The sequence below is a fragment of the Podarcis liolepis genome (assembly GCF_965112155.1).
Source record: "Podarcis liolepis genome assembly, chromosome: 13".
Lineage (NCBI taxonomy): Eukaryota > Metazoa > Chordata > Lepidosauria > Squamata > Lacertidae > Podarcis > Podarcis liolepis.
Window position 1 is genome coordinate 36,543,534 of NC_139573.1, and position 27,429 is coordinate 36,570,962.

General features: G+C 45.6%; 2 protein-coding genes across 2 annotated transcripts in view; one reads left to right on the forward strand and one right to left on the reverse strand.

Annotated features, from left to right (window-relative positions):
• Positions 1-17,241, forward strand: part of TMEM92 (transmembrane protein 92) — a 58,734-nt gene extending 41,493 nt beyond the window's left edge. The window contains exons 2-6 of the mRNA XM_083470358.1: positions 5,744-6,424; positions 10,420-10,460; positions 11,432-11,485; positions 13,164-13,371; positions 14,621-17,241. Coding sequence (XP_083326484.1) covers positions 6,362-6,424; positions 10,420-10,460; positions 11,432-11,485; positions 13,164-13,371; positions 14,621-14,728 — 474 coding nt within the window. The 5' untranslated portion in view covers positions 5,744-6,361 and the 3' untranslated portion in view covers positions 14,729-17,241. The remainder of the gene's footprint in view (positions 1-5,743; positions 6,425-10,419; positions 10,461-11,431; positions 11,486-13,163; positions 13,372-14,620) is intronic.
• Positions 1-27,429, reverse strand: part of MPP2 (MAGUK p55 scaffold protein 2) — a 131,840-nt gene that overhangs the window by 31,381 nt on the left and 73,030 nt on the right. The gene's annotated exons all lie outside the window — the stretch shown is intronic.

Sequence of the window (27,429 nt, forward strand, 5' to 3'; positions counted from 1 at the left end):
TCCAATGTAGCTCATCATTTATGTATTGTTATCTTGGCTGCTTGGCCTGCTTTAAATGGCTGTGCAAATCACCTTCAAGTGCAGAAACATATTGGCACTCACAATCCGTTAGCCTTATAAAGGTTTTAAATTAAGTGGCCCAGTCCATCCTCACTTTGTGTCTTCTTGGATATCCTTGGTGCAAATGTACACACACACACACACACACACACACACAGAAATGGAAAGCAGAATTCCTGGAAATAATAATAATAATAATAATAATAATAATAATAATAATAATAATAATATTTATACCCTTCCCATCTGACTAGGTTTGCCCAGCCACTTTTATATTCCAGCAGAATATAAAAACATAATACAATGTCAAACGTTAAAAACTTCCCTAAACAGGATGCTTTCAGATATCTTCTAAAACTCAGATAGTTGTTTATTTCCTTGACATCTGATGGGAGGGCGTTCCACAGGGCAGGCGCCACTACCGAGAAGGCCCTCAGAGCTGGACCTCAGTTTCCAGGCTGAATGATGCGGGTGGAGACACTCCTTCAGATATAAAGGTCAGCACCAACGGTTTGAAGGTCAGCACCAACACTTGGAATTGTGCTCGGAAACATACAAGTGCCACAGATATCCATCCTTAGATGTGAATGGCAAAGTTGGCCTTGAAGTGTCTGTCCTTCTGTAGCCCAAATGGCACTATCTATGCATAAGAGAGAAGTATCAGCAAGCTCAGGGGAATGCTAAGGTTTGCAGGAGTGTAACCAAACACAAATCTTTAGGAGAAAGTACCCAAGAGAGGAAGGGACGCGGGTGGCACTGTGGGTTAAACCACAGAGCCTAGGACTTGCCAATCAGAAGGTCGGCGGTTTGAATCCCCGTGATGGGGTGAGCTCCCGTTGTTCGGTCCCTGCTCCTGCCAACCTAGCAGTTCGAAAGCACGTCAAAGTGCAAGCAGATAAATAGGTACCACTCTGGCGGGAAGGTAAATGGCGTTTTCGTGCGCTGCTCTGGTTCGCCAGAAGCGGCTTAGTCCTGCTGGCCGCATGACCCGGAAGATGTACGCCTGCTCCCTCGGCCAATAAAGCGAGATGAGCGCCGCAACCCCAGAGTTGGTCACGACTGGACCTAATGGTCAGGGGTCCCTTCACCATTACCTTTACTCCCAGTTAAATGTATATAGGATTTCAGCTGCTATCAATTGTCCCGTGTCACTTCATTTTTTCTAGATGCTTGCATTTTTATTGTTATTGTTTATTACATTTCTATCACCTGAAGATCACAGGGTGCTTTACAATATAAATTGTGTAACCAGCTGATCCCTGATTTGCCTGTCACCTCAATGCAATGACTCATCCTTAGCCATGGCAGGAGCCACTCAAAATACTGGTGTGTCCTTCAGCGTCATGGAAACGGCTTGAGGCGTCAGGTGCTTTGTGATAGTGAACTTTAGAAGGGGAATCCCGTGTAGTCCACTATCTTGCTGGTGACACGGTTACCTGTGGAGAAAACTGTGCATCCTCCTGAAATGTGAGATTACTTCCTGTTTTAGAGGGAAACTGAGGCAGGAGAAGGAAGGCAAATCAACTCTTCTCTCCAGAACATGACTCTTACCATAGGAGCCAATTTCTAGGAGACAAGGTTCCTTCAGCCCCACCCCCCATAAAATATTTGAGGGGGCCAGACCCCTCACCAAATCCATGGGCTTTGCCATTCACTTGGTATCCGTGTATCTCATCTTGCAATTGATTATGTGGAATAAAATATTTTATTCAAGTTGGCACCCCTGACTGCTATCTTGAGCAGGAGGCAGCTGAATTCATAAGGAATGGGTTGTGTTAATTTTTTATTTTTATTTTTTTAAAAAACCATTTTAAAGACTCAGTGCTATTTGGTTACTCTCAACTTTCAAGGCAAGCATTCAAATGTATATTCTTTTAAGGGGAGACAATATCTTAACACCCGGGAATATCTGTAGGGAAGGAGGTAGTTTTTCATATATCTGAGGCCCAAATCACGTAGGGCTTATACAAGGACAATAAAATGCGCCAATAAAATGGAATGCTGACTGTTACAAGTAAATGGAAAACTGGGATGGGGGAATGGAATGGAATATCCTGAAATAGGGCATAGGAACCCTGAACAGGAGCCGAACTCCACGCTGCAACATCCTGTTGCACCGCCGTGTGAAACTTCCTGTGATGTCGATGCCTTTTTGCAAATGTTGTGCAGAAGATTCCAGAACCTATGGATTCCTTTGCTGGAGGCAAAGCCTATATAGGAATGCTCAGCTAGTCTCTCTCTCTCTCTCTCTCTCTCTCTCTTGTTCCTTTTAAAGGATGAGGTGCAAGCCATTACATGCCCAGGTTGAAAAGCTTCTATAGTATAGTGTTGAAAACTAGGAGCACTGAGCTGGGGATTTTTCCTCTTCCAGCTTCAGGACAGGCATGTATTAAAATTAAGCAAGCCATTATCTCTTGGTATCACACCCCAGCATTTATAATGTGTGTGGTGGGTGGGTGGGTGGGAGTAATAATATCGGCCCAGTATATCATGCTGTAATCTGGATTGTGGAATGAACAGGTGCAAAATGCTTTTAGTACCAAAGGGGAGATACATAGATCGTAAGGATCCAAAGGGACACAGGTGGCGCTGTGGTCTAAACCACAGAGCCTAGGACTTGCCGATCAGAAGGTCGGCGGTTTGAATCCCCGTGACGGGGTGAGCTCCCATTGCTCAGTCCCTGCTCTTGCCAACCTAGCAGTTCGAAAGCATGTCAAAGTGCAAGTAGATAAATAGGTACGGCTCTGGCAGGAAGGTAAACGGTGTTCCCATGCGCTGCTCTGGTTCGCCGGAAGCGGCTTAGTCATGCTGGCCACATGACCTGGAAGCTGTACGCCAGCTCCCTCGGACAATAAAGCAAGATGAGCGCTGCAACCCCAGAGTCGGCCACGAATGGACCTAATGGTCAGGGGTCCCTTTACCTTTAAGGATCCAAAAGTTATTTGCTGTGCTTGGCATTGAAAGAGGCTGGCGGAAGACTTGCACAACAGTGCTGAACTCAGGTGGGTCACACTTCTAGCATCTTGGTTAAGCATCAGGAAAGACCATTAACAACCTTCCGTCGCTAGGCTTGGACTGACACCTTGTGGCTGAAACCCATAATAACCGCTGCCTATTTGGTGGGCTCTGCTTTACTTCAGGGTGGGTGAATCTGTCCGTTTTTATTTCTCCCACTTTCTCATTTTTCCAGCCTTGAATTCAGTTCTCCGTATCTTCTTCTTTGGCGATCCCTTCTAGCCAAGTAAGATTGTCTTCCATAAACACGGTTTTAACAGTGAGTCCGTAAGTGGCTGTGGAGGCCAATTCTGAATCCACACGTCCTTCCACAGTGGGGACATAAGTTTCTGGGCAGGAGTTGATCATGGTGTGGATTTGCCAAGCATGCCTTCCTCTCAGCACATTTCTCCCTTGTGTCCTGAGTTTGAGTGTCTTCAAAGCCCATGACACCTTTGGTAAAGGCTGTTCTCCAACTGGAGCACTCGCGGGCCAGTGTTTCCCAGTTGTCGGTGTTTATACTACATTTTAAAAGATTTGCCTTGAGAGAGTCTTTGAACCTCTTTTGTTGACCACCAGCATTACGCTTTCCATTTTTAAGTTTGGAATAGAGTAGTTGATTTGGAAGACGATAATCAGGCATAATCACAACACGACCAGTCCAACAAAGTTGATGTTGAAGAATCATAGATTTGACACTAGTGATCTTTGCTTCTTCCAGTACACTGGTATTAGTTCACCTGTCTTCCCAAGTGATAGGTAAATTTTTTTGGAGACACCATTGATGGAATGCTTCAAGGAGTTGGAGATGGCGTTTATAAGTGGTCCACGTTTCACAAGCATACAGTGAGGCTGGTAGTACAATAGCTTTGTAAACAAGCATTTTGGTTTCCCTGCAAATGTCACGGTCCTCAAACACTCTGCACTTCAATCTGGAGAAAGCTGCACATGCAGAGCTCAGGCAATGCTGGATTTCAGCATCAATGTCTGCCTTTGTATAAGCCCGACATGACTTAGGCCTCAGATATCTGAAAGACTACCTCCTTCCCTACAGATCTTCCCAGGTCTTAAGATATGTCTCCCCTTAAAAGAATATACATTTGAATGCTTGCCTTGAAAGTTGAGAATAACCAAATAGCATTGAGTCTTTAAAATGTTTTTTTAAAAAAATAAAAATAAAAAATTAACACAACCCATTCCTTATGAATTCAGCTGCCTCCTGCTCAAGATAGCAGCCAGGGGTGCCTACTTGAATAATATATTTTATTCCACATAATCGCAAGATGAGACACACGGATACCAAGTGAATGGCAAAGCCCATGGATTTGGTGAGGGATCTGGCCCCCTCAAATATTTTATTCGGGCGGGGGCCTGAAGGAACCTCGCCTCCTAGAAATTGGCTCCTATGGTAAGAGTCATGTTCTGGAGAGAAGAGTTGATTTGCCTTCCCCCTCCTGCCTCAGTTTCCCTCTAAAACAGGAAGTAATCTCACATTTCAGGAAGACGAACAGTTTTCTCCACAGGTACCCGTGTCACCAGCAAGATATCGGACTACACGGGATTCCCCTTCTAAAGTTCACTATCACAAAGCACCTGACCCCTCAAGCCGTTTCCATGACGCTGAAGGACACGCCAGTATTTTGAGTGGCTCCTGCCATGGCTAAGGATGAGTCATTGCATTGAGGTGACAGGCAAATCAGGGATCAGCTGGTTACAAATTTATATTGTAAAGCATCCTGTGATCTTCAGGTGATAGAAATGTAATAAAGGGGGAAAGGAAGAGAGGGAAGGAAGTCAAATAACAACAACAACAACAACAAAAATAAAAATAAAAATAAAAATAAAAATAAAAATGCAAGCATCTAGAAAAAAATTAAGTGACACAGGACGATTGATAGCAGCTGAAACCCTATATACACTTAACTGGGAGTAAAGGTAAAGATAAAGGGACCCCTGACCATTAGGTCCAGTCGTGGCTGACTCTGGGGTTGCGGCGCTCATCTCGCTTTATTGTCCGAGGGAGCCAGCGTACAGCTTCCGGGTCATGTGGCCAGCATGACTAAGCCGCTTCTGGCGAACCAGAGCAGCGCACAGAAAAGCCGTTTACCTTCCCGCCAGAGCGGTACCTATTTATCTACTTGCACTTTGACGTGCTTTTGAACTGCTAGATTGGCAGGAGCAGGGACCAAGCAACGGGAACTCACCCCGTCGTGGGGATTCGAACCACCGACCTTCTGATTGGCAAGTCCTAGGCTCTGTGGTTTAACCCACAGCGCCACCCGAGTCCCTTAACTGGGAGTAAGTTCTGTTAAAAACAATGGTGCTTACCCCTAAACAACAACGGCAACAACAATTCTTCCCCAGCCACTCTGGCTGGCTTAAAGCACATACAAAAACATAGTAAAACATCAAGCATTAAAAACTTCCCGATACAATCGCAGTAAAGGAAGAATGGATACAAAAACCTATGCAGAAACGGCGAAACTTACCAGAAGACTAAGAAATCAAGATAAACTTTTTATAAAAGAATGGAAATGGTTTGTTGAATATTTACAGATAAATTGTAAACAAAAACATTAGCAGGATTATTGTAATAACCTGCAGTTTTATAAGAGTGTGTATTTACAGTAGACAATTAAACGAGCAAATGTAAAATGAATTTGAATATGCAGAAGATCTTAAAAACTAGCCTCCTGAGAAACAGTTTCTATCCAAATGCGATTTTGGTTTTAAACGCAGTGTAAGGAGTCTCTATGGGAGTGTATTGTATTTTTAAAATGGGGTATCAGAGTTTTTAGGGGGCTAACCAGGTTGGGATAGCTGGGATAGCAGGCTTGTTGGTTTTGAATGTCTTACGTAGATATCCCCCCCCCATTTCGTTGTTCTATATGGGACAATGACAATAAAGATTATCGCATCGTATCGTAATAGCCCACGTCCAGTGGGTTGTAAACTCCTGCCTTGCTGTTTCACATGGAATCCATGTTCCTCCTAACATAGGAGAGGCAAGACGCACAATTCTCTTATGCCTCACCTGATCGCCTTGGCTATTCCATACAAAGTTTCAGAAATGGTAGCCCTGGTGGGGCGGGGGAACCCTCTGCTGTTCTGGGGAGCCCTGGCAAATGCCTGATCTCCTTCTTCGCACCTTGCTGTGTGCTCAGCACAGCACATGACGGTGTCTTGCACCCGGTGGCAATGACCCCGTTCCCCACCCTCAGGCAAAGTCCACAGGGCGGCGAACAAGATAAGACTTTGTCTGAGCGATCCGAGTCGTGCACAGGGCACTGGACTGCAAGGCAAGAGGATGGCAACATGGCCAAACCAAGCAGCAAGGCTCTTGACTTGCCTCTTCGCTGTTTACCGGGAGGTGAGTTTGCCGGATGCCGTGGGACTCATAGCACAGAGTTGGGAACATTGCTGGAAGAGGAAACCCCAAGGAGCTGTGGAAGGGAGGGAACCTTATCCGTGAGGAAAGGCTCCGACTTTGGGGATATTTTAGGTTTTGAGTGGGTGGGGAACTAAGTTGCCGAGAGGCGAGACATGCCATAGAGAGAAGTTGTTATTCTTCTCCTCCAGTATTGCTGTCTGTCTCCCCCAATGGAACTGATGGGCAGTCAAATTCGGAACAAAAGAAAAGCAGTACCTCTTCACCTGGCACATTAAGTGGTTTATGGAACTCCTTGCCACAAGATACGGTGGTGCCTCTTAGTTTAGATGGCCATGAAGGGTTTTTTTGGCAAATCCGGTCTGATTCAGCACTGCTGTTTTTATATTTCTGCGAATTAATGGTGTGAAGAGTGTACGGTGGTGAGAGCTTTTTGACTGTTAGAGGCAGGGAAATAGATTTCCCCTTCCTAACCCGTCCTTTTAACATTCAGAAAGAAGTATGAAAAAAAGAAAAGGGATGTTGGTTTGTAATACATGGTTGAATGGCAGTCTGCAACTGAGGGAGGTTAGGGAATCTCCATCCTTAGAAATAGTTCAGAAGGGGATAGGCAAGTTTTACTGATGCTGAAATGAATACTTTCCCTATTTGCCCTGTAATTTTTTCTGTGAGAAAGTTTGAATTGATTATTTAAATTTGGCAGGGGGTGTTGGATGGCAAATGCTGGCTCCAAAATTTAGGCTCATGCTCCCTCACAATACTTTTGATTTTGGCAGGTTTCAAAAATGAAATCTCGTGGGCTGTCAAATACTAAGTATTATGATTGCATGTGATCTATCAATTACTGAGAGTGGGCAGTCTCGTTGCCTGGACAGCCAGACCCTCCAAGTGCACTGATTTTATTTTATTTTATTTTAAAAGATATTTATTGAAAGTTTTTAAAATACAAATAAAGTCAAAAGACAAGCATACAAAATAACAAACAATTAAAAACACACATTAATTTTCAATAACATAACTTCCATACACTTATTTCCTCAGACCTCCTCATACTTCCCTTCTTTGTATTCCAGTTCAATTTGTTAATTCAGCAAATCCTTACCATTAAACTTTTACCCATTTATAATCCTTTTTTCATATCTCTTAAAGTATTACCGCTGGAAACCATTTAATTTCTATCCAACATCCTTCTAACATTCATTAATTTTACAATATTTCTTTAAATAGTCTTTAAATTTCTTCCAGTCTTCTTTCACCGACTCTTCTCCCTGGTCTCGGATTCTGCCAGTCATTTCAGCCAATTCCATGTAGTCCATCACCTTCATCTGCCATTCTTCCAGAGTGGGTAGATCTTGTGTCTTCCAATACTTAGCGATGAGTATTCTCAAGTGCCCTGATTTCACTGGGATAGCCCCCGAATTACAGAAACTGTTCCGGTTTCTGATTTGTTTCCAGATTGTCCTTTTTGAAGCATGTTCCCATTTTCCTTTGAGAAATATTGGAGGGGATGCAATACAATGGCCATTGTCTCTCATGACAGACAGATGCCAACAAGAATGAACCAATTACAGATATAAAACTAGTGGAAATAATTGCATCTATAGAAACAAGGAAAAAAATACGTGTAAAATGATTAATTTTATCAATTTACATACGCTCAACAACGTTGCGAAAGAGACTAGTTGGCTCAACAACTAATCCGCTTAAACATGTGCAGGTGTCAGCACTTGGTCTGAAGGAATTGGTGTCAAAATTTGCGACGGAAAAGGAGATGTGCCCCAAATTGAAATTTTTAAGACACTTACATTTTTTAATTACAATTCACAAGGTTGTCCAAAATAATTAGTGAGCTGTACAACATTTTCTTTTCTATTTGAGAAAGGTGACCAAAGTTGGTCGTATTCCTTATCCTCGCAATTAAAATAAAGTTAGCAGTTTTGAGTCCTTTTCCATTTCCCCCCTAAAAGGAACCTGTTTTTGAATATGGAAGTTAGCAATTTTCCTTTTTGCGGGAAGTGCAAGCAGTTAGTCTTTCCTAGGGCACAGAATAGCCTGCCACCATCACTCAGGGGCGTAGAAAGGGAGGGCGGTGGGGGTGGTCCGCTCTGAGTGTCATCTGGAGGGTGACAAAATCCCCCCATGCCAGATCGCGCCACTGCGCCATGATCAGACCCCCCACTAGGAGGATCATGCTGCCGCGCCGAAATCGGATCCCTGCCGAAAGGATCGCCCCGCCCCTTGGGCGGATCGCCCCACCCCCGGGTGCACATCATGTGACCACTCTGGGTACCCAAGCAGCTAGCTCTGCCACTGCCATCACTTACTAACCTCCCATCTTCCCATACCATTTGCCAGGGCTGATGGGAGCTGCATAATAACTGCTGCCGGGCCATGGGCTCCCCGTCTCTGGCATACCTGCTTCCTCTCCCATGCTTAATCTACACAACAACCCTGTGAGGTAGGTTAGGCAGAGAGAGGGTGACTAAATCACCCAGTGGCTGAGTGGGTATGTGAACCTGGTTCTGCCCAGGGCATCACTCTAAGCCAGGGGTCAACAAACTTTTTCAGTAGGGGCCCCTGGGGATTGGACTATATTTTGAAGGGAAAAAAGAACGAATTCCTGTGCCCCACAAATAACCCAGAGATGCATTTTAAATAGAAGCACACATTCTACTCATGTAAAAACACCAGGCAGGCCCCACAAATAACACAGAGATGCATTTTAAATAAAAGGGCACATTCTACTCATGTAAAAACATGCTGATTCCTGGACCGTTCGTGGGCCGGATTGAGGAGGCGATTGGGCCGGATCCAGCCCCCGGGCCTTAGTTTGCCTACCCATCCTCTAAGCACTACACCCCTCCAGTGTCTCACGAACATTTAGTCAGACTCTCACCGAGACTGTTTGGTGCACAAAGCATCCCTGAACTCTTGGTCCCATGGTCCCCTAAGCTTCTTGCAGTATGGCAGGCAATCACACCAAGACTTCCAGTTCCTCTTTGGAATAAACCAGGAGTGGCTTCTGAGCATGCACATTGACCCTAGGTGAGAAATTTGTAAGCAAATATTTTGTCACTCGGCCTCATTTCTTCCTTGCTTGCCAACTAAAGGTGTGTTTATCAAGCAGATGGATAGAAAAGCAACATATTTTCCATTAATATTCCATCATTAGAGGAAGACAAGGGAAGCAGAAGTGGATTTGCTGCGAGACCAGCTGATTATAAGAACTTCACAACTTTGGAAACTACCGTATTTTTCTGTGTATAAGACGATGCTTTTTGCTAAAAAAAAGGTTAGGCAAAAATTGGGCGTTGTCTCACACAAGGATAGTGAATGCAGAGGGGGGACGTGCGATTAGTGGCAGCAGCATCAGAAGATTGGCAGCGGTGATTGGGCGGTTGATTGGTGGCTGCGGCAAGGCCTGCTGGTGATTGGATGTGGCTGCAGCAATTGGGCAGGCGATTGGCAGCTGTGAAAAGTGGGCAGGTGGGCTGTTGGTGGAGGTGAGTAGGCAGATAATTGGCGGCTGCGGTGAGGTGTGCAATCGGCAGTGGCTGTGGCAAGAGATCGGCAGTGGCGGGCAGGCAGGTGAGCGATTGACGGAAGTGACCTCCCCCACCCCCACCCAAAGCTAAACAACTTAATTTCTTAATTTTGGGTTAAAAAAAATAGGAGTCGTCTTATACGTGGGGGCACCTTATACACGAAAAAAATACGGTAGTGCCCAAATTTGCTTTTTCCTCCTCCGTCCCCAACCCTCCTCCTTTCGTGTTGTGTCTTTTAGCTCAAGGTAGGGAACTTGGTTTTTTAAATAATTGGTCCACAACCTTCACTGGCAACTTTTTTTTTTTGGTGAAGATCAAGATAAAAATATCTCGCTGAAGGAAGGGTGGGATATAAACTAAATAAATAAATGCACTTTAAATAAAGACATATTCCTTTCCAGTCGTTCACTTCCAGATTCGTTCTCTTTCTAGGTTTCGACGTTCAAAGGAGAAGGAGACTGTTTGGATTACTCGTAAGTTACAGCTCCAGCTTCTTCCTCTGGCCTGTTCTCCTGTACTGAATATGCTAGAAGGACTGGCTCAGACCTTAAATGGACGAGCGTCCAACCTGGGCGTGGGAAAATTGGGTAGATAAAAAAATTGGGTAGAAATTGGTGCAACGCGGATGGAGCTCTGGGTTAAACCACAGAGCCTAGGGCTTGCCGATCAGAAGGTCGGCGGTTCGAATCCCCGCGACGGGGTGAGCTCCCGTTGCTCGGTCCCTGCTCCTGCCAACCTAGCAGTTCAAAAGCACGTCAAAGTGCAAGTAGATAAATAGGTACCGCTCCGGTGGGAAGGTAAGCAGCATTTCTGTGCGCTGCTCTGGTTCACCAGAAGCGGCTTAGTCATGCTGGCCACATGACCCGGAAGCTGTACACCGGCTCCCTCGGCCAATAAAGCGAGATGAGCGCCGCAACCCCAGAGTCGGTCACGACTGGACCTAATGGTGAGGGGTCCCTTTACCTTTAAGACAACAGGGGTGGAGGTGAGGAAAACCCAAGCAAAAACAATTGGCATGGCCAAAAAAACTAGGCTTGAGAAGAAATCCAGACCCTCTCCAGGGTTTCCTTCCCCAGCTCTCGCGGCTGAGAGCTAGAAACTTGCATGCAAAGTTTGAGCCTAGAAACTTGCATGCAAAACACATGTTGTGCCACTGAGATGCAGCCTCTACCCACAAAGTTAGGGAAAATCCAGGAGCAGCTGGTAGGGAGGAGTGGTGGGCAAAGCGAGAGCGGCCTTTTTCTGTTTTATTATTATTTATTACTAATGTTCTACAATGTGGTTTTAATGGGGTACACCGCCCTGGGATCTTTTGATAAAGGGTGGTATATTAAACATAAATAATAATAATAATATTAATAATAATAATAATAATAATAATAATAATAATAATAATAATAATAGCTTTTGTTTTTCTAAACCTTTGCCTCTCTCCTTCTTCAAGGTGTATGGGCAGCTACTGCACCTGCATTGAATGGAGAATGCCTGGCTGGTCCATGTACGTATGGAGCGAGTGTGGGACCCCCTCCCTGGAGAGTGGATTAGGTGGGGGAATCACTGCTTGTGAATTGGCAGGAGAAGACTTTGGTTTGTCCCTGATCACACCAGTCTTGAGACTAGTCCATTATCAGATCGATGGACTGGAGGATTGCGTTTGTGTGCTCCCAGGGGTCGGGAACCAAATGTGGTCTAGGCTATGCCCCCTTCCCAGCCACACCCCCTCTCCCGAAGACACACCCAGTGCCGGATTTACATATAAGCTAAACAAGTTATAGTTTAGGGCCTCACTCTCTTGGGCCCCCCCCAAAAAAAAATTAAAGAAAAAAATATGTAATGGGTCCCGTCTGCCAGTCTGTTCCCTAAAATATCACTGGTTTGCTCATTTCTATATATAGGGTGCCTACATTCTGCTATTTATAATTATTAGTAGTTTGCATCATATATTTACACCTATTATTATTTCATGTTATAGCAAGTTTCTAGAGACTAGATTATGAGTCTTTGTAAACTGCGTTTCTAAAGGAACTTTTGTTATTGCCAAATGCCAACGTGTTTGCATTATTAAGTTTGTTATGATTAAAAAATCATTCTAAGTCAGAGCTTAATAATTATTTCACTATTAATATACTTCTTCTTAATTGTATTTCAGTTCATTAATTACTTTGATAAAATAAGTATTTTGTTATGTGCAAATGGCTCTAGATACCTATTAGGTCCAAAAATTACCATACAGCATATGTTCAACAAACAAAAAAGCGACAATTTGTTGTTGACAAAGGACAGCTGGACATATAAAGGGCCCCATTACCTTCAGTAGCTTAGGGCCTCATCAAACCTAAATCCAGCCCTGGTCATGTGCCCGTCTGCATTATATAACAATTCCTTAAGCCTTCCTTAAAAACATTAAAAATCACGAGTATTGTACACTGAAAGGGTCTCATTCCTCTCAGCAATTGTGCTGCCACATTCCGCCCTCTCTGCTGCTTCCAGATCAAGCTTGAGGGAAGCCCCACAGAGAGCGCATTGCAGTAGTCTAAACTTCCATTGCTATGCACATTTTCTTTGGGCGGGGGAAAAGCATTTTATTCCTGATACAATGCATATTTGTATGCTCAACTTGCGGGGAGGGGGGGGGGCTGAGAGAAAAACAATGCCCTGGAGCAGAATGCAGCCTACAGAAGGAATGTCTTCTTGGTGGTGGGTTTCAGATATTCTGTATTAGCAGCATGGTAAAAGATAAGGGCGCGGGTGGCGCTGTGGGTTAAACCACAGAGCCTAGGGCTTGCCGATCAGAAGGTTGGCGGTTTGAATCCCTGTGACGGGGTGAGCTCCCGTTGCTCGGTCCCTGCTCCTGCCAACCTAGCAGTTCGAAAGCAAGTCAAAGTGCAAGTAGATAAATAGGCACCGCTCCGGTGGGAAGGTAAACGGCATTTCCATGCGCTGCTCTGGTTCGCCAGAAGCGGCTTAGTCCTGCTGGCCACATGACCCGGAAGCTGTACGCCGGCTCCCTCAGCAAGTAAAGCGAGATGAGTGCTGCAACCCCAGAGTCGTCCGCGACTGGACCTAATGGTCAGGAGTCCCTTTAACTTTTTTAAAAAGATAAAACGTTTCCTTGATGGGGTTTGGTAGATCCAGGAGCTAGACTTATGCTATGCCTCTCCTTTGTCTCCATGCAGAGGTCTTGTCACGGTCATTGGGATTGGCGTGGGCGTGGGCTGCCTGACGGTGCTTTTTAAGTGTTGCTGTGCAATTTGCAAAGACCCGGAGGAGACCGACGGGGAAGAAGTGGCAATACACATGCCCACCTTGCCACCTGCCTTTGCCCCACCTGTGCCCACAGCTCCTCCACAGCAAGAGAGCATGGATCCTCCTCCCTACAGTGAGGTAACCATCTCATGTGACTTTTTCTTCTGCTCGTGAGATACGGCAGGTATTCCTGCAATGATGACAGCTAGCCTGCTTCCGGTGAGCTTCATAGCGGTGTTGAAGAGGGAGTTCCACCGCTTTGTGATGGGGAGCTTCACAACATTTGTCAATCTAGTATAGCCTGCACTGACAGGCAACAGTTCCCTGTGGCCTCAGGCAGGGACCTTTCCCACCATCGGCCGCCTTCATTTACATGGAGGCACCAGAGATGGAGCCTGAGGCTTTCTGCAGGCAAAGCACGGTGTTCGTCCACTGAGTCCCTCCTGGCTGGAACTCACTTTTTGCAGATGGCCGTTGTCTTCTGAGAAAGCCACATCTGCCTTAAGGAGGAGGTGGGGTTGTGGGCTTCACGGCCCCTCCACGTGCCCAGGGGGTGGGAGGCCAGCCCCTGCACGACTGGGGGATTCCCAGCTGCGTCACCCCCTAGCTGGCCAATCGGGTTGGTCTGGGGGTGTGGCCTGGCCCTTAAAGGCAGGGCACAGGTGGGGGATCTCCTTCTCTGTCCGCCCACCAGCTGCTCCGGTTTCCCCACCCTCCTGCCCTCTAAGGTTTGCTTTCTTTGACTTTGGTTGGTCGCCGTTGGGGGCACGTGGTAGGATTTTTTTCACTTGGCAAATTGGCACCAGCCACTTGGTTTTCGCCTACCTCGTAGCAAATCGTCACAACTTTCTGGGTATTGGCGGTTAGGCATTGGTATAGTTCTGTAGATGGAAAGAGAGGAGGTAGTGCCATCACCTGCCCCACATATTGAAGGGTAGTCCATTAAAGGATTCAGGGGGGCGTTGACCTGACTGAAGCCTAGGAAGTTAGGGCCTAAGGCACGCCCCCTATCGTGACCCTGGGGGAGTTCCTAGTTGATGTGCATCAGCAGGACTCCCCCGACTGGTGCTTAACCCTTCCCGGACTTCAAGCAGACAGGCTGGAGTCAGATGTAGTCGGTTAGGTCCAATGCCTAAGCCAATACCGCTCATCGCCGGTAATCAATAAAGTTGTGACCATTTTTTAACCCACCAACCTTAATAATTGTGTCATTATTTCCACCTGGGGGGGTCGGGAAGTCACCACACAACCTTCTTTCCACCCTGGAGAAAATCTCCTTCCCCTTTCATTCCCGATGGTTGGGTAGGGTAGATGTGTGTGTTTAAGAGCCCCCTCCCCTGAATTCTTCGTGTTTTGACATTGGCACCGTTCCTATCATTCTCTCCAGGTTGCTTGGAAGCTACCCTGCTACCCAACTCCTGAGGGACAGCCGCCTGCTTATGACAACATAGCTCTGGATATCTCCGAGCCTCCTGCATACATAACCGTAAGATGACAGCTAAAGAGCGCCGTGTTTCTGCTGCTATTACAACCAGAACTGTGAGAAGACCATAAAAATAATAATAATGGGTGGATCGATCCAGGCTCGCATTCCCTTCCCAGTCTGCAAGGTGTCCTTATGAAGCACAAAAGCTGGGAATATAGATGATGGCCTTTCCCTTCCACGAACATTTGGTATTCACAGATATACTGTCTCATGAAGGTTCCATTAGGTATTATGCCAAATAGTTGTTGACAGATCTGTGCTTTATTATTACTTTGCCTAACCCCTGTTAAAAATCTCTCAGAGCTTGTGGCCACCTTCACATCTTGTGGGACTTACTCCATGCTTATCAGTTATTATCAGGCTAGTAAGTGTATTATTAGTGTTGTTATTATTATTTATTGAACTTATACACAGCCCTATACCCGGAAGTCTCAGGGCGGTTATGTGTTGAAGAAGCACCTTCCTTGGTTCATCAAATACAGAAGAAAGTGTCTCCATACTTATTGCCCCCACAAGGGTCTTAATTCTAAGCTACAAACCTCAGCCACAGTCCCCCCCCCTCCTTTTAATTCTCTCGTCAGCTGAGGAAACCTCCCTGTTGTTGTTGTTTTTAAAAAAATATTTATTGAATTTTCAAATTTTGCACATTTCCCCCTAGACCTTGGAGTCTCCTTGTGACTTCTCATCCACCCTTCTATGATGTTCTATGTTTTCCCTTGTGCTGCTTATTATCTTTATAATTATCATCCTAAATTATTCATCTGACTATTTCTAAGCTGTTACTCGTATTTCAAATCCTGTTCGTGTTTTCATAACACTGTTTCTTTAGATATGCTATGAAATACTTCCATTCCTCCAAAAACGTTCCTTCATTTTTTATCTCAAATTTTGGCTGCTAACCTTGTCATTTCTGCCCATTTCTCCATCATTCTTATAAACCATCTGTCTTTCATCGGTATCTCATCTTATTTACATTCTTGGACTCAGACAGAGAGCTGCCTGCACTACACACTTCTGAAATTTGGTTCCTGGGATTTACAGGTCAAAGGGTTATGTGACTGACCAAAACAGTTGTACTTTGGCTCTCGGACGGAATCCATTCCAGAAGTCCGTTTGACATCTGAAAACGTTCTAAAAACCAAGGATCGGCTTCTGATTGGCTGCAGGAGCTTCTTGTGGTCTGGTGCGTCTTATAGAGCGAAAAATACCGTATATGGGGGATGTTCTCTGGTATGTCTGTTTGTTTATTTATTGACCTTTCCTCCATGGACCTCAAGAAGGCAAACGTGGTTCTCCCTCCAGCTCACCCACCTCCCCTCAGCCTAAACAACATAACAAGGTTATTGGGAGAACAAAACGAGGCTGAGATGAGGCTGGAGAGACAGTGACTGGCCCAAGGCCCCCCAAGTGGGTTTCTTAGCCAAGTGGGGATGTGGACCCGGGTCTCCTGGATCCTAGTCCATCACTATACTACCCTGGCTTGTAGGCATACCCTCTGCAAGAACTCCTCCAGGAGAATATATGGCTCTTTCACTTCGTTTATAAGGTTCTATGAAATCCACCTCATAGCAACCTCCCTTTCGCAGCACCAGTGAGTATGTTGCTCAGAAGCAGTGCTTTTTTCTGGGGGGGACGCAGGGGGAACACATACCCCTAAACATTTTGTGAACCTTTGTGCTTTTGTCCATTTACTGTATTTATTTCCCCCGATTTGAACTATAACATGGTGGTTTTCTTGAGTCAAAATGAGAATACTCGGGTTACGAAATTAATTCGTTCCAGAGGCCCGTTCTTAACCCGAAACTGTTCTTAACCTGAGGTGTGCTTTCGCTAATGGGACCTCCCGCTGTCACAGGTGCGCGATTTCTGTTCTCATTCTGGGGCAAAATTCGCAACCCAGAGCAACTACTTCCGGATTAGCGGAGTTTGTAACCTGAAGCGTTTGTAACCCAAGGTACCACTGTACCCCCTAAACATTGTATCAATGCCCGTCATGCAAGGCGCCCAGAAATCTTAAACGGGGCAGGTCTGAGATTGAGAAAGTGTTTCTCGTGTGGGATTTCCAAGCAGAAGATCTGCACACATTCATTTCTTGCATATTAGTGGATTCCCAGGGACTGACTGAAACCAATTCTTTGAAACGTCTCCTCACTCCTTCCCCTGGTTCTTGTTATGGTTGTGTTCATCTGAAATGTTATCCAGCATATCACCTTGCTTGTGATTTCCAAAGCAATGCTACGGTCACTTGTAGGTAAGGAATCAGTACAAATCTCTCTCTCTCTCTCTCTCTCTCTCTCTCTCTCTCTCTCTCTCTCTCACACACACACACACACACACACACACACACACACTTTGGCTTCCAGATCTAGCCCTGCTGGATAAGACCCTAAGGCTTATGATTGATTTATGTTGTAATTGCGATGTTCTGCCATGTTATTATTTATTGTATGTAAGCTGCTTTTTGACTCATGTTGAGTGAAAACCAGCACAGAACTAAAATAAAGGAAATGAAATGACTGGAATCCAACACACAGTTTTCCACAGTGATTAAGCAAATAGCCTTCTCCTGTTCTTGTTCCTCGATTACTATAAATTTAGGGTTGCCATACACCCGGGATTTTTCAGACATTACTGGGATTTGGCAATGTCAGGAGTGTTGAAAAATAGCTCAAAAGCTTCAATTTTCTTGGAGATTTTGCCAAAAAACTTTTGTGTCCGGATTTTCACTTTTTGAAAATGAGAGTACCCCTAAATATTCTTTTTAGAAGAAAAAAAGCACTGCTCAGAAGTAACAATGCCAACCCTATATAAATTAGCAAATGCAAATTTTACGCAAATCTGTGTCTTATTTGGGGGCTGCAGCGCTTCTTTTGAAAAGCAATGGCATTGAACTTCTGTGAAATATACAGTCTGCAGAACTAATGTCACAACATTACATAATACATAATATGGTACACTTGAACTTCTGTATAAATATGAACTTCCATGTCTGTTCTGATATTAAAACTTCTGCTGTGTCGGTCCATTTCCTTCAGTGTTACACACACAAATCCTTTCCTATTTTTAAAATTCGTGTACTTATTTCTCAAACTCGGTAAGATTGGTCCTTGTGTTTCCAATGCTATTTTTCCAGGAAAAGAGGTGCAGCAGCTCTTAGAATGGCGATGGGACCCACCTGAGACAGGAGCTCAGCTCCGGCTGAAAAAAAGCCTTGCATATAGGTTATACATAAGCATAACAATTCTATTGAATTTTTTAAAATGATTCTCTCTGTGTGTGTGGTTTCAGCACTTCTTAATTTGACCGTAAGCCGCTTTGAGTTTCTGTCAGGGAAAAAGGTGGGGTGTCGATAAATAGGTCATCATCTCCTGTGTTTTCAGCCGCATTGAATTCCTGGCACACTGTCTGGCTCTGTCACACCCTGATTTCGCTTGGAGTTCTTACCTTCCTGGCTTGACAGCCAGCGATGTTTTGCTCTTTGGACTGCACTGTGGCGATGGCAACAAGCTTGTCACCAACTACATCAGGCCAGATGCCAAGAGGGCACCGTGACCGGCGCCTGACACTGCTGAGGTGGTGAAACACTGCCATTCCTGGGAGAAAAGTGTCGCGACGGTGCTTCACGACTGACTGAAGTGCTCTGCGGACTTACATTTGAAGACAAACCAAAATCTTCGCAATGCAAGGTTTTAAAGCTCATAAATTGAAGGCAGGCTTGGCACCAACACCCGGCGTCTGTGGGCAGTTAGGTAAAGGGGACCCCTGACCTAGGTCCAGTCGTGGCTGACTCTGGGGTTGCGGCGCTCATCTCGCTTTATCGGCTGAGGGAGCCGGCGTACAGCTTCCAGGTCATGACTAAGCCGCTTCTAGCAAACCAGAGCAGCGCACGGAAACGCCGTTTTACCTTCCCACCGGAGCAGTACCTATTTATATACTTGCAGGAGCAGGGACCGAGCAACAGGAGCTCACCCCGTCGCGGCGATTCAAACCGCCGACCTTCTGATCTGCAAGTCCTAGGCTCTGTGGTTTAACCCACAGCGCCACCCGCGTCCTGTATGTGGGCAGTTAGTGAGGTCCTAATTCACCAGCAGTACATGGGCCTGACTTGTGTAGGGTTCCCCATATTTCAAGCTGTAAAAATCTGGACACAAAAAGTTGAGCTTTTTGGAGAAAAGTTTTTTTGGGGAAATTGCCGCAAAAGATGGTAACCGGACATATGGCAACCCTAGACATCTGGCTCATCCAGACTTGCCCTTACCCTGCCCCTTTCCCCCAGGGAAACCCAATATTTACCACTGAACTGGAGCAAACCTCAGCCAGATTTTCTCCAGATAGATGTTTGCTCCAATTTATTGCTAAAGAATACCTTTTCCCGAGGAAAACAGCAAGGCCAAAACCACTCAAGCCCAGGCCTGGAAAGCACGGGCCCAAGTGAAACCCACTGGGACCCTTTGCAGTGTTCTTAAATCCCAATGGGTCTACTCTTGAGTAAAGCTTGAACATTGCCCATCACCTGCATTTCTCAAGAGTGGGGCAATCGGACGAGTTGCTATCATGCAAGCTCTGTCTTGCTAACAAGCACAGAAAATCCCGGTGTTCCAAATTTCCCCAAAATGCAACGAGTTTCAGCCCGAGAAGCCGGAAGAAGACACAAGAAGACAAGAGCTTCGAATTTTGTGTGTTCTTTCTTTGAAATTTAATAAAAGTCGACAGGAATGTGTAACAAAAGGGGTCCGTTTCAGTAGTGGCTACAGGGGCACAACGTGCACCAGGGAGAAGAAAATAAGTTACAACAGCATCCTGGGTTCTCAAAAGCAGCTACTTCTTTCTCCTATTAATTAGGAGTATAAAACAGCACGAAGAAAAGGGAAAGTGAGGAAAGTGTAAACATAAAAAACAACCAGGACAGCCACCGACGCCAGACAAACAGTTGGAGAGGTAGAAACAGATTTTTAGAAAGAGAGGCAAAGGTAACGTTCTTATTGTCTATTGCAGGGAAGGGGAAGGTTTAAGCCTTCCAGATGTTGCTGAACGACATCTCCCAGGCCACTGGCCATGCTTGCAACATCTGGAGGGCCTAAGCTTCCTCACACCTGTTCTCATGGAATCACTGAACTGTAGAGTTGGAAGGGGCCCGAGTGGTCATCTAGTCCAACCCTCTGCAACAAGGGAATCACAGCTAAGTGATTCCATTGAGGTCCAAGTCTTCCCCCAAGCTGGTAAATGTTTGGCAGTGTTCATGCTTTATCCTTGGGCAGTTACACCGCTAGAGAGATGGGCTTCTTTAAAAGGGCAGTTTATTTAATGAGGTTATCATCTCTCCCCCTGCCTCTGCCCCACCCCCGGCAGTCTGAATTTGATAAAGAAGCCAACCAGATTGGTTCCTGAATTTTCCATCTGCAGTGGCAGCAGGTCCTCCAACAACTTGCTCGCTGCTGCCCTCTGCTGCCCGTAAGCATCCTTCACGCGAGGCATCCTCCTCACTCTGCCTAACAGCAGGGCCGGACCCAGATTAATTCCAAATATCTCAGGCATATAGATTGAAGTGTTAAAATGAGAGCACGTGTGTTTTTTAGTTTCAGGGGCTGGAGTTTACAGTCCAGTTGAATCCTATCCTATCCTCTTGCCCAGCCACTGCCATCTCGTTGTTGTTGTTGTTGTTGTTGTTGTTGTTGTTGTTGTTGTTGTTGTTGTTGTATTATTCCTCTGACTCCTGCTTTGGCACCCTGTTGTTGAGACCAAGCCTGCTTCCTAGCATTAAAAAACCCTCTCATTTTACTAGAGCTCTTGTCTCCATGTTCTCCATGTTCTGAAAGCGGGGCTCTCAGGCCATGTCTAGCGGGAACACAAAGCTGAATTTTGGTCCGATCTATCAGAATCTTCTAAGTTTGGGGGAGTTTCAGTCCTTTGTTTCATGGTAAGAAGCCATTCTTCCATAGGTTGCTCTTCCCACATTTCGTTGCATGTGAGCACATAATATAAACATGGCTCTCACCTACCATAAAGCAGTGCACCTACTGATGGGCGTGATTTCCCCTAAGATAACTCATTTCGGTATGCTGCTTTCACTAATTCATGCATTTTCGCAAATACTTTCCCCTGTAAGATGCCTTTTTGTATATGTACTCTTGTGTCGGAGAGCTGTATTGCTCATTCAAGGAAGTGCAGTTTCTGAAGAAGATGGATTTCGATTGAAGAATAGTTTCGGGGAAGAGCCAGCTTGGTTGGTTTGCATTAAAATGCAAAGGAAACCAAATCTCTTGCATACCACCAGGGTGCACTGTCTGCTGCAGCAACCACTGTAGCCAACAGCACCACTTTCGCCTTTATTCCACCAGAAATAAAATGGGGAAAAACCAGCCACAAACTTTGCCAAACAAAGCTCAGCAACTTTTGCGTCTGGATTTTCACTTTTTGAAATACGGTAACTTTGTATGAACTAGCAAATGCAAATTTTACGCAAATGTGTGTCTTATTTGGGGGCTGCAGCGCCTCTTTGGAAAAGCAAAGGCATTGCAATTCTGTGAAATATACCGTCCGCACTACTAATGTCACAACATTACATAATATGGTACATTTGAACTTCTGTATAAATATGAACTTCCATGTCTGTTCTGATATTAAAACTTCTGCTGTGTCGGTCCATTTCCTTCAGTGTTACACACACCAATCCTTTCCTATTTTTAAAATTTGTGTACTTATTTCTCAAACTCAGTAAGATTGGTGCTTGTGTTTCCAATGCTATTTTTCTAGGAAAAGAGGTGCAGCAGCTCTTAGAATGGCAATGGCACCCACCTGGGACAGGAGCTCAGTTCTGGCTGAAAAAAATCCCTGCATATACATTATGCATACGCATAACAATTCTATTATATTTTTTTTAATGATTCTCTCTGTGTGTGGTTTCAGCACTTCTTAATTTGACTGTAAGCCGCTTTGAGTCTCTGTCAGGGGAAAATGTAGGGTGTCGATAAATAGGTCATCGTTTCCTGTGTTTTCAGCCACATGGAATTCCTGGCACACTGTCTGGGTCCGCCACACCCTGATTTCGCCTGGAGTCCTTTCCTTCCTGGCTTCACAGCCAGCGATGTTTTGCTCTTTGGACTGCACTGTGGCAACAGCAATAAGCTTGTCACCAACTACATTAGGCCAGATGCCAAGAGGGCACCGTGACCGGCGCCTGACACTGCTGAGGTGGTGAAACACTGCCATTCCAGGGAGAAACGTGTCGTGATGATGCTTCACGTCTGACTGACACGGCTTCCGCTTGAGTGCAGGAAGCTCCTGCAGCCAATCGGAAGCCGCACCTTGGTTTTCGAACGTTTTCCGGAGTCGAACGGACTCCTGGAACGAATGAAGTTCGGGAACCAAGGTAACACTCTATAGTCCAAAACCAGTCCATATCGTCATATCAGTGTCATAATTTTTGACCTGGCGATATATCGCAAATCATGGTGTGTATGTGTCTGCACTGTGCAAAAGTCACAATGTGGGGAAAACTGTGAAGCCAGCCAATGCAACACAAAGGCATCCTTATTTCAGATATCATATTGATATATTGCGATGTTTAAAAAGGTAAAGGTAAAGGACCCCTGACAGTTAAGTCCAGTCGCAAACGACTCTGGGGTTGCGGCGCTCATCTCCTCAGGAGTGCGACAGGAGAGTAAGAGTTACAACCCCTTGGCCACCTCAGATGTGAAGCTTTCCTTCAAAGTTCTCCTTGGCGACCTGCTAAAAAACCAAAACCAAGGGGTTCGCAGCACAGCAATAACTTGAACACTAACACCAGAACTAGGGTGGCAGGGTAGCTGCCATAGCTCATAGGTGACGTGAAGTTTCATCTGCTTTAGCATTTTAATGTTTTGTATCTTTTAAAGTGTCGTATTTCCCCCCTGGTTTTCTTGTTTTTATCTTTTCGTTAACTGCTTTGAGGCTTGTTTGCTTTTGCAAGCAAGAGCTGTAGTAATGCTTTGAAATAAAATAAAGTAAAATAGGTACAGTCAAACCTCGGTTCTTGAACGGCTCCATTTTCGAACATTTCAGCTGCTGAACAACGAAAACCCAGAAGTAAATGCTCCGGTTTTCAAACGTTTCTTCGGAACCCGAACATCGGAAGTGGCTTCCGTTTTGAGTTTCCCTATTGAACTGAGGCTTCCTCTTTCAGTTTTCAAATGTTTTGGAAGTCAAACAGTATTCTGGAATTATGGATTATGTTCGAAAACCGAGGTTCCACTGTATTGGAATCTAAACCTCTGTACAGTGGTACCTCGGGTTACAGACGCTTCAGGTTACAGACTCCGCTAACCCAGGAATAGTGCTTCAGGTTAAGAACTTTGCTTCAGGATGAGAACAGAAATCGTGCTCTGGCGGCGCGGCAGCAGCAGGAGGCCCCATTAGCTAAAGTGGTGCTTCAGGTTAAGAAGAGTTTCAGGTTAAGAACGGACCTCCAGAACGAATTAAGTACTTAACCCGAGGTACCACTGTATTGGTCCAGTTTGTACCTAGGTATTGTTCTGGCCACAGCACCCTCTTGAGCTTGCCTGCAGCAACTGCAAGGGAAAAATCCGAACGCTCTTAATCGGAAAGTGTTGTTCTTATCGTTCTTTATAAATAAATAAATAGATAACTATAATAACCATAATAAAAATTCAGAACAGGAAAACGTGTACAATGCTTCTCTCCCCCACCCTATAGCAATGACAAGAGGAAAGGACCCACCAAATCAGTTAGAAGAGAAGCTACCGAGCTTTCGAAACATCCAGGACAAAAACACCATCTAAAATGTGGCGCTACTGAAAATAACACGACACTCTCAAGAGAGACGACTTTTCTATCACACACACACAATAGACAAGATACTGAACTGTTCATCTTCTTTAAAGTAAAGGTAACAGTAAAAATACATGACAGCAGAGTGCACCCCTTTCCAAAAGAGAGGGAGAAAGAAATTAAGGATGTGACATTTCCAGTATGAGACTCTGTTGCACAGTATAAACAGTTTTTAAAAATAAATAAAGGGGAAAGAAAGCCACTATATGCTGCCAGGTCCGTGAAGTGGGGCTGTTCTCCAGACTTTCCACTTCTTGCGATTTCATCGTGCATTTTAAGCATGTGGTGTTCTTTATGCCTAAAGTTCCACTTTAATAACATATTTAGCCCTTGTAGTCATTGATATAATACTGGAAGCAAGACTTGTGAGTGGAGCCCCAGGCAAAACCCGCAGTTATTATTTTAAAAACAGAGATAGATGGAGGGAATGAGTTAGGGGGAATGTTAGCTCAACCGAAAACAGGGGAAAGATAAAAAAAGCGATGGAGGAGGCCAAGGACACATTCATGTCATATATTTAAAAGCACTAGGATTCCACTTTAAATAGTTGTGGCATCCTCTGTGGAATTCTGGGAGCTGACATTTGTCAAGGACATTGAGAATTGATAGGAAAACCCCAGTTCCCTTCCCAGAGTGGTTTAACAGTCCATCCCTCTTCCCAGGGAATTCTGGGAACTGTAGCTGAGGGAGTCTTCTAACCACTCTTGATAAACTACAGTTCCCAGAATTCTCTGGGGAAAGCCATGACTGTTTAACGTGGCAACACAGTGCTTTAAAAGTATGGCACGAATGTGGCCAAAAAGGAATAAAACAGGGTCGGTGCTTGTCCAAGACATTTCGCTGCCTGAAGCTGAACCCCAAAGGAGCCCCATCCCCACTAAGCCCAAAGCTTTAAAATACCGGTATTTGTGGTCCCATTTAGATGCAAGTCCCTGACTTTATCTTTCTCCCAGCTAAGAGACGCATGTAAAAGAAAGAAAGAAGGGAACAGAGGCACAGAACTACTACGGAGAGATGGGCAGGTACAAAGATCCAAACCATGAGAAGTGGGTGACAGCAGTGGCGTAGCGTGGGGGGTGCCAGGGGTGCCGGCCGCACCGGGCGCAACATTTGGGAGGCGCGTTTGGCCGGCCCTCCTCGAGGAAGCAGGAACCCCACTGTCCTCGGACCTCCTCCGAAGGCTGGCGGTGGGGCGGAGAGACCTCCTCCCCGCGCCAGCCTTCGGAAGGCTGCTCCGAAGCCTGTCGGTGGGGCGGAGAGACCTTCTCCCCGCGCCAGCCTTCATGGCTGCTCCGAAGCCTGGCGGTGGGGCGGAGAGACCTTCTCCCCGCGCCAGCCTTCATGGCTGCTCCGAAGCCTGGCGGTGGGGCGGAGAGACCTTCTCCCCGCGCCAGCCTTCGGAAGGCTGCTCCGACGCCTGGCGGTGGGGCGGAGAGACCTTCTCCCCGCGCCAGCCTTCTGATAGCTGTCCTGAAGACTTGTAGTGGGAGCAGTGGCGTAGCGTGGGGGGTGCAGGGGGGCCTGCTGCACCTGGCGCAACATCTGGGGGGGCGAGGAAGAGACTCAAGTGCTAAAATCCATGGGTTAGCGGGCGCAAATTACTTGCCTTGCCCCGGGTTAGGGGGCGCAAATTACTTGCCTTGCCCCGGGTGCTGAGAACCCACGCTACGCCACTGGGTGACAGGACAAAACCACAGGAGCATTTGCAGTAAAAAAATTAAAAATTTAAATGATTCCAAGCAGAAATGCAAATATAAGCAAAACCCTATTAAGAACGAACCTAGGAGTCATTGGTGGGAATGCACACAATTAATGTCACCAACAGCTCAACCCCGCGCATGTATCTACTTTGAATTAAGTCCCACTAAGTTCAGTGGGTGCCACGGCCCCACTGTAAATCCAGCAATCCTGCTACGCCACTGCAGCCACAAGGCAGTATAATAATTGGCAAGTTTCTGCCAGACACCCTCTACAAAGCCCATGTCTGGATTCTGAGTGACCACTACGTAGCTACGTGTGTGAGTCAGCTGGGCCCCAGAGGAATAGGAAATGGTGACTGCTCCAAAAGAGACAGCCCCTCCCCCACTCTGTGACTTAATCCATGTAAACAATAGCATAACTGCTTTTAAATTACTGCCTCCCCCCAAAAAAAAATCTGCTTTGATTTTTAACACCTGTTTTGCTATAACATCAGGCATGTCCTTTTGGCCATTTCTAGCCAGGGTGCTACAGTTAATAATACTTGTTTGCTCTTTGCGCACCCGTAACTGCTACCAATTTATATAGATTTTTCTCACTTTAAATATACATGTTTTCCCAGCCACAAATAAAGGTACATAAATCTCTCCTCTATTTTAGCTATCTGTACAAAATTAAAAACTCATGCACGCATACATTTTGTGGGATATCAAAAGAAGATGAGAAAGATTTGGAAGCCACTGATCATGAGAGAGTTAAGATCCCAAAGAGTGGTTATTCGAGAAGCTAATAAATAAGGCGTGGTTCTGGGGAGGGTGGCAAGAAGGAAAGGGCCGCAGATCAAACCATTCCCACTGTGTCTGGAGAGAAGGCATTGCCATAAGGCAAATTCAAATGAGGATTTTAGCCCGTGCCGGATTAAACCCTGTGGAGGCTTCTAGGGAATTGAAATCTCATGGTCCCCCTCGCAAATTATCTCCTAACACGTTTCTGATTTTAAAGGGATGACATGCAACTAAGAAAGTTTGATCGTAATTTTCTTTCAAGATCAAATCAATATTATTTTGATCCGTTGTCCCTAAAAGGCATGGGGCCGGTGCCTACGATGCCCGTTTGGTAATCCAGCACTGATTTATCTTGCCAGATTTGCACCCACGCCGCAGCACAATCCTTAATATGTCTACTAAGAAGTAAGTCCTGCCACATTCAACAAGGCTCCCTTCCTTCTGGATAAGCAAGTACAGTGGTACCTCGGAAGCCGAATGGAGTCCGTTCCGGAAGCCCGTTCCATTTCCAAAACCAAGGCATGGCTTCAGATTGGCTGCAGGAAGCTCCTGCAGCCAACCAGAAGCCGCGTCGGACGTTTGAGTTCCAAAGGACGTTCGCCAACTGGAACACTCACTTCCAGGTTTGCGGCGTTCGAGAGCCAAAACGTTTGACTCGCAAGGCGTTTGGGATCCAAGGAGGGAAGGGGGGAGGCTTGGCCTTCCCAGATATTGGTGGGTTTCAGCTCCCATCACTGCTCAGCGTTGGTCATGGTGGCCAGAACCAATGGGAACTGGGTTTTGACAACATCCAGAGAACCACGGCTTCCTCATTCCTATGATTATATGATGGCAGTTTCGAAGGAGACATCTACCAATATTCCAAAGCCAGAGATTTGTGCTTTTTCTCCTCCTGGGGATGAGCAGGCTTATTCTGAAACCCCCCTTTTATTGTTCTTGGGGGGGGGGTTGCTTTGCCTCCTTGTTCCACAACTTCTCCATTTCAATTTATCTAGACCCCTACTGGGGAGGGGGGTTACTGGGTGTGCAGTCTGCAGCAGCTTTCTGCATCGTCCCCTCCTTATATTTGTGGAGCAGAAGAAGCGGTCCCTGTTAGAATTCCTGCTCCATGATTGCAGTCATGGGATTTTTGTCTATCACATGACAGTGTATGTTTTGACTCCACAGAGTGGGAAGTGACAGAGACAGGATGTTTGTGTTACTGTGTTCCATGAAGTGTGACTATGTCCTTTGTTCTTTTTCTCTTTGCTGTCTGATGCTAGAGAGAGAGGGAGCCATGTTGTAGTGCTCCATGTGTTTATATGTAAATAAAGTAGATTAGCCAAAATGCTGAGTTGCTGAGGTCTGTTGCGCAAGCTGCAAAGACTGCGGATCCCTAAGTGTGCCATTGTCTGTTGGCAT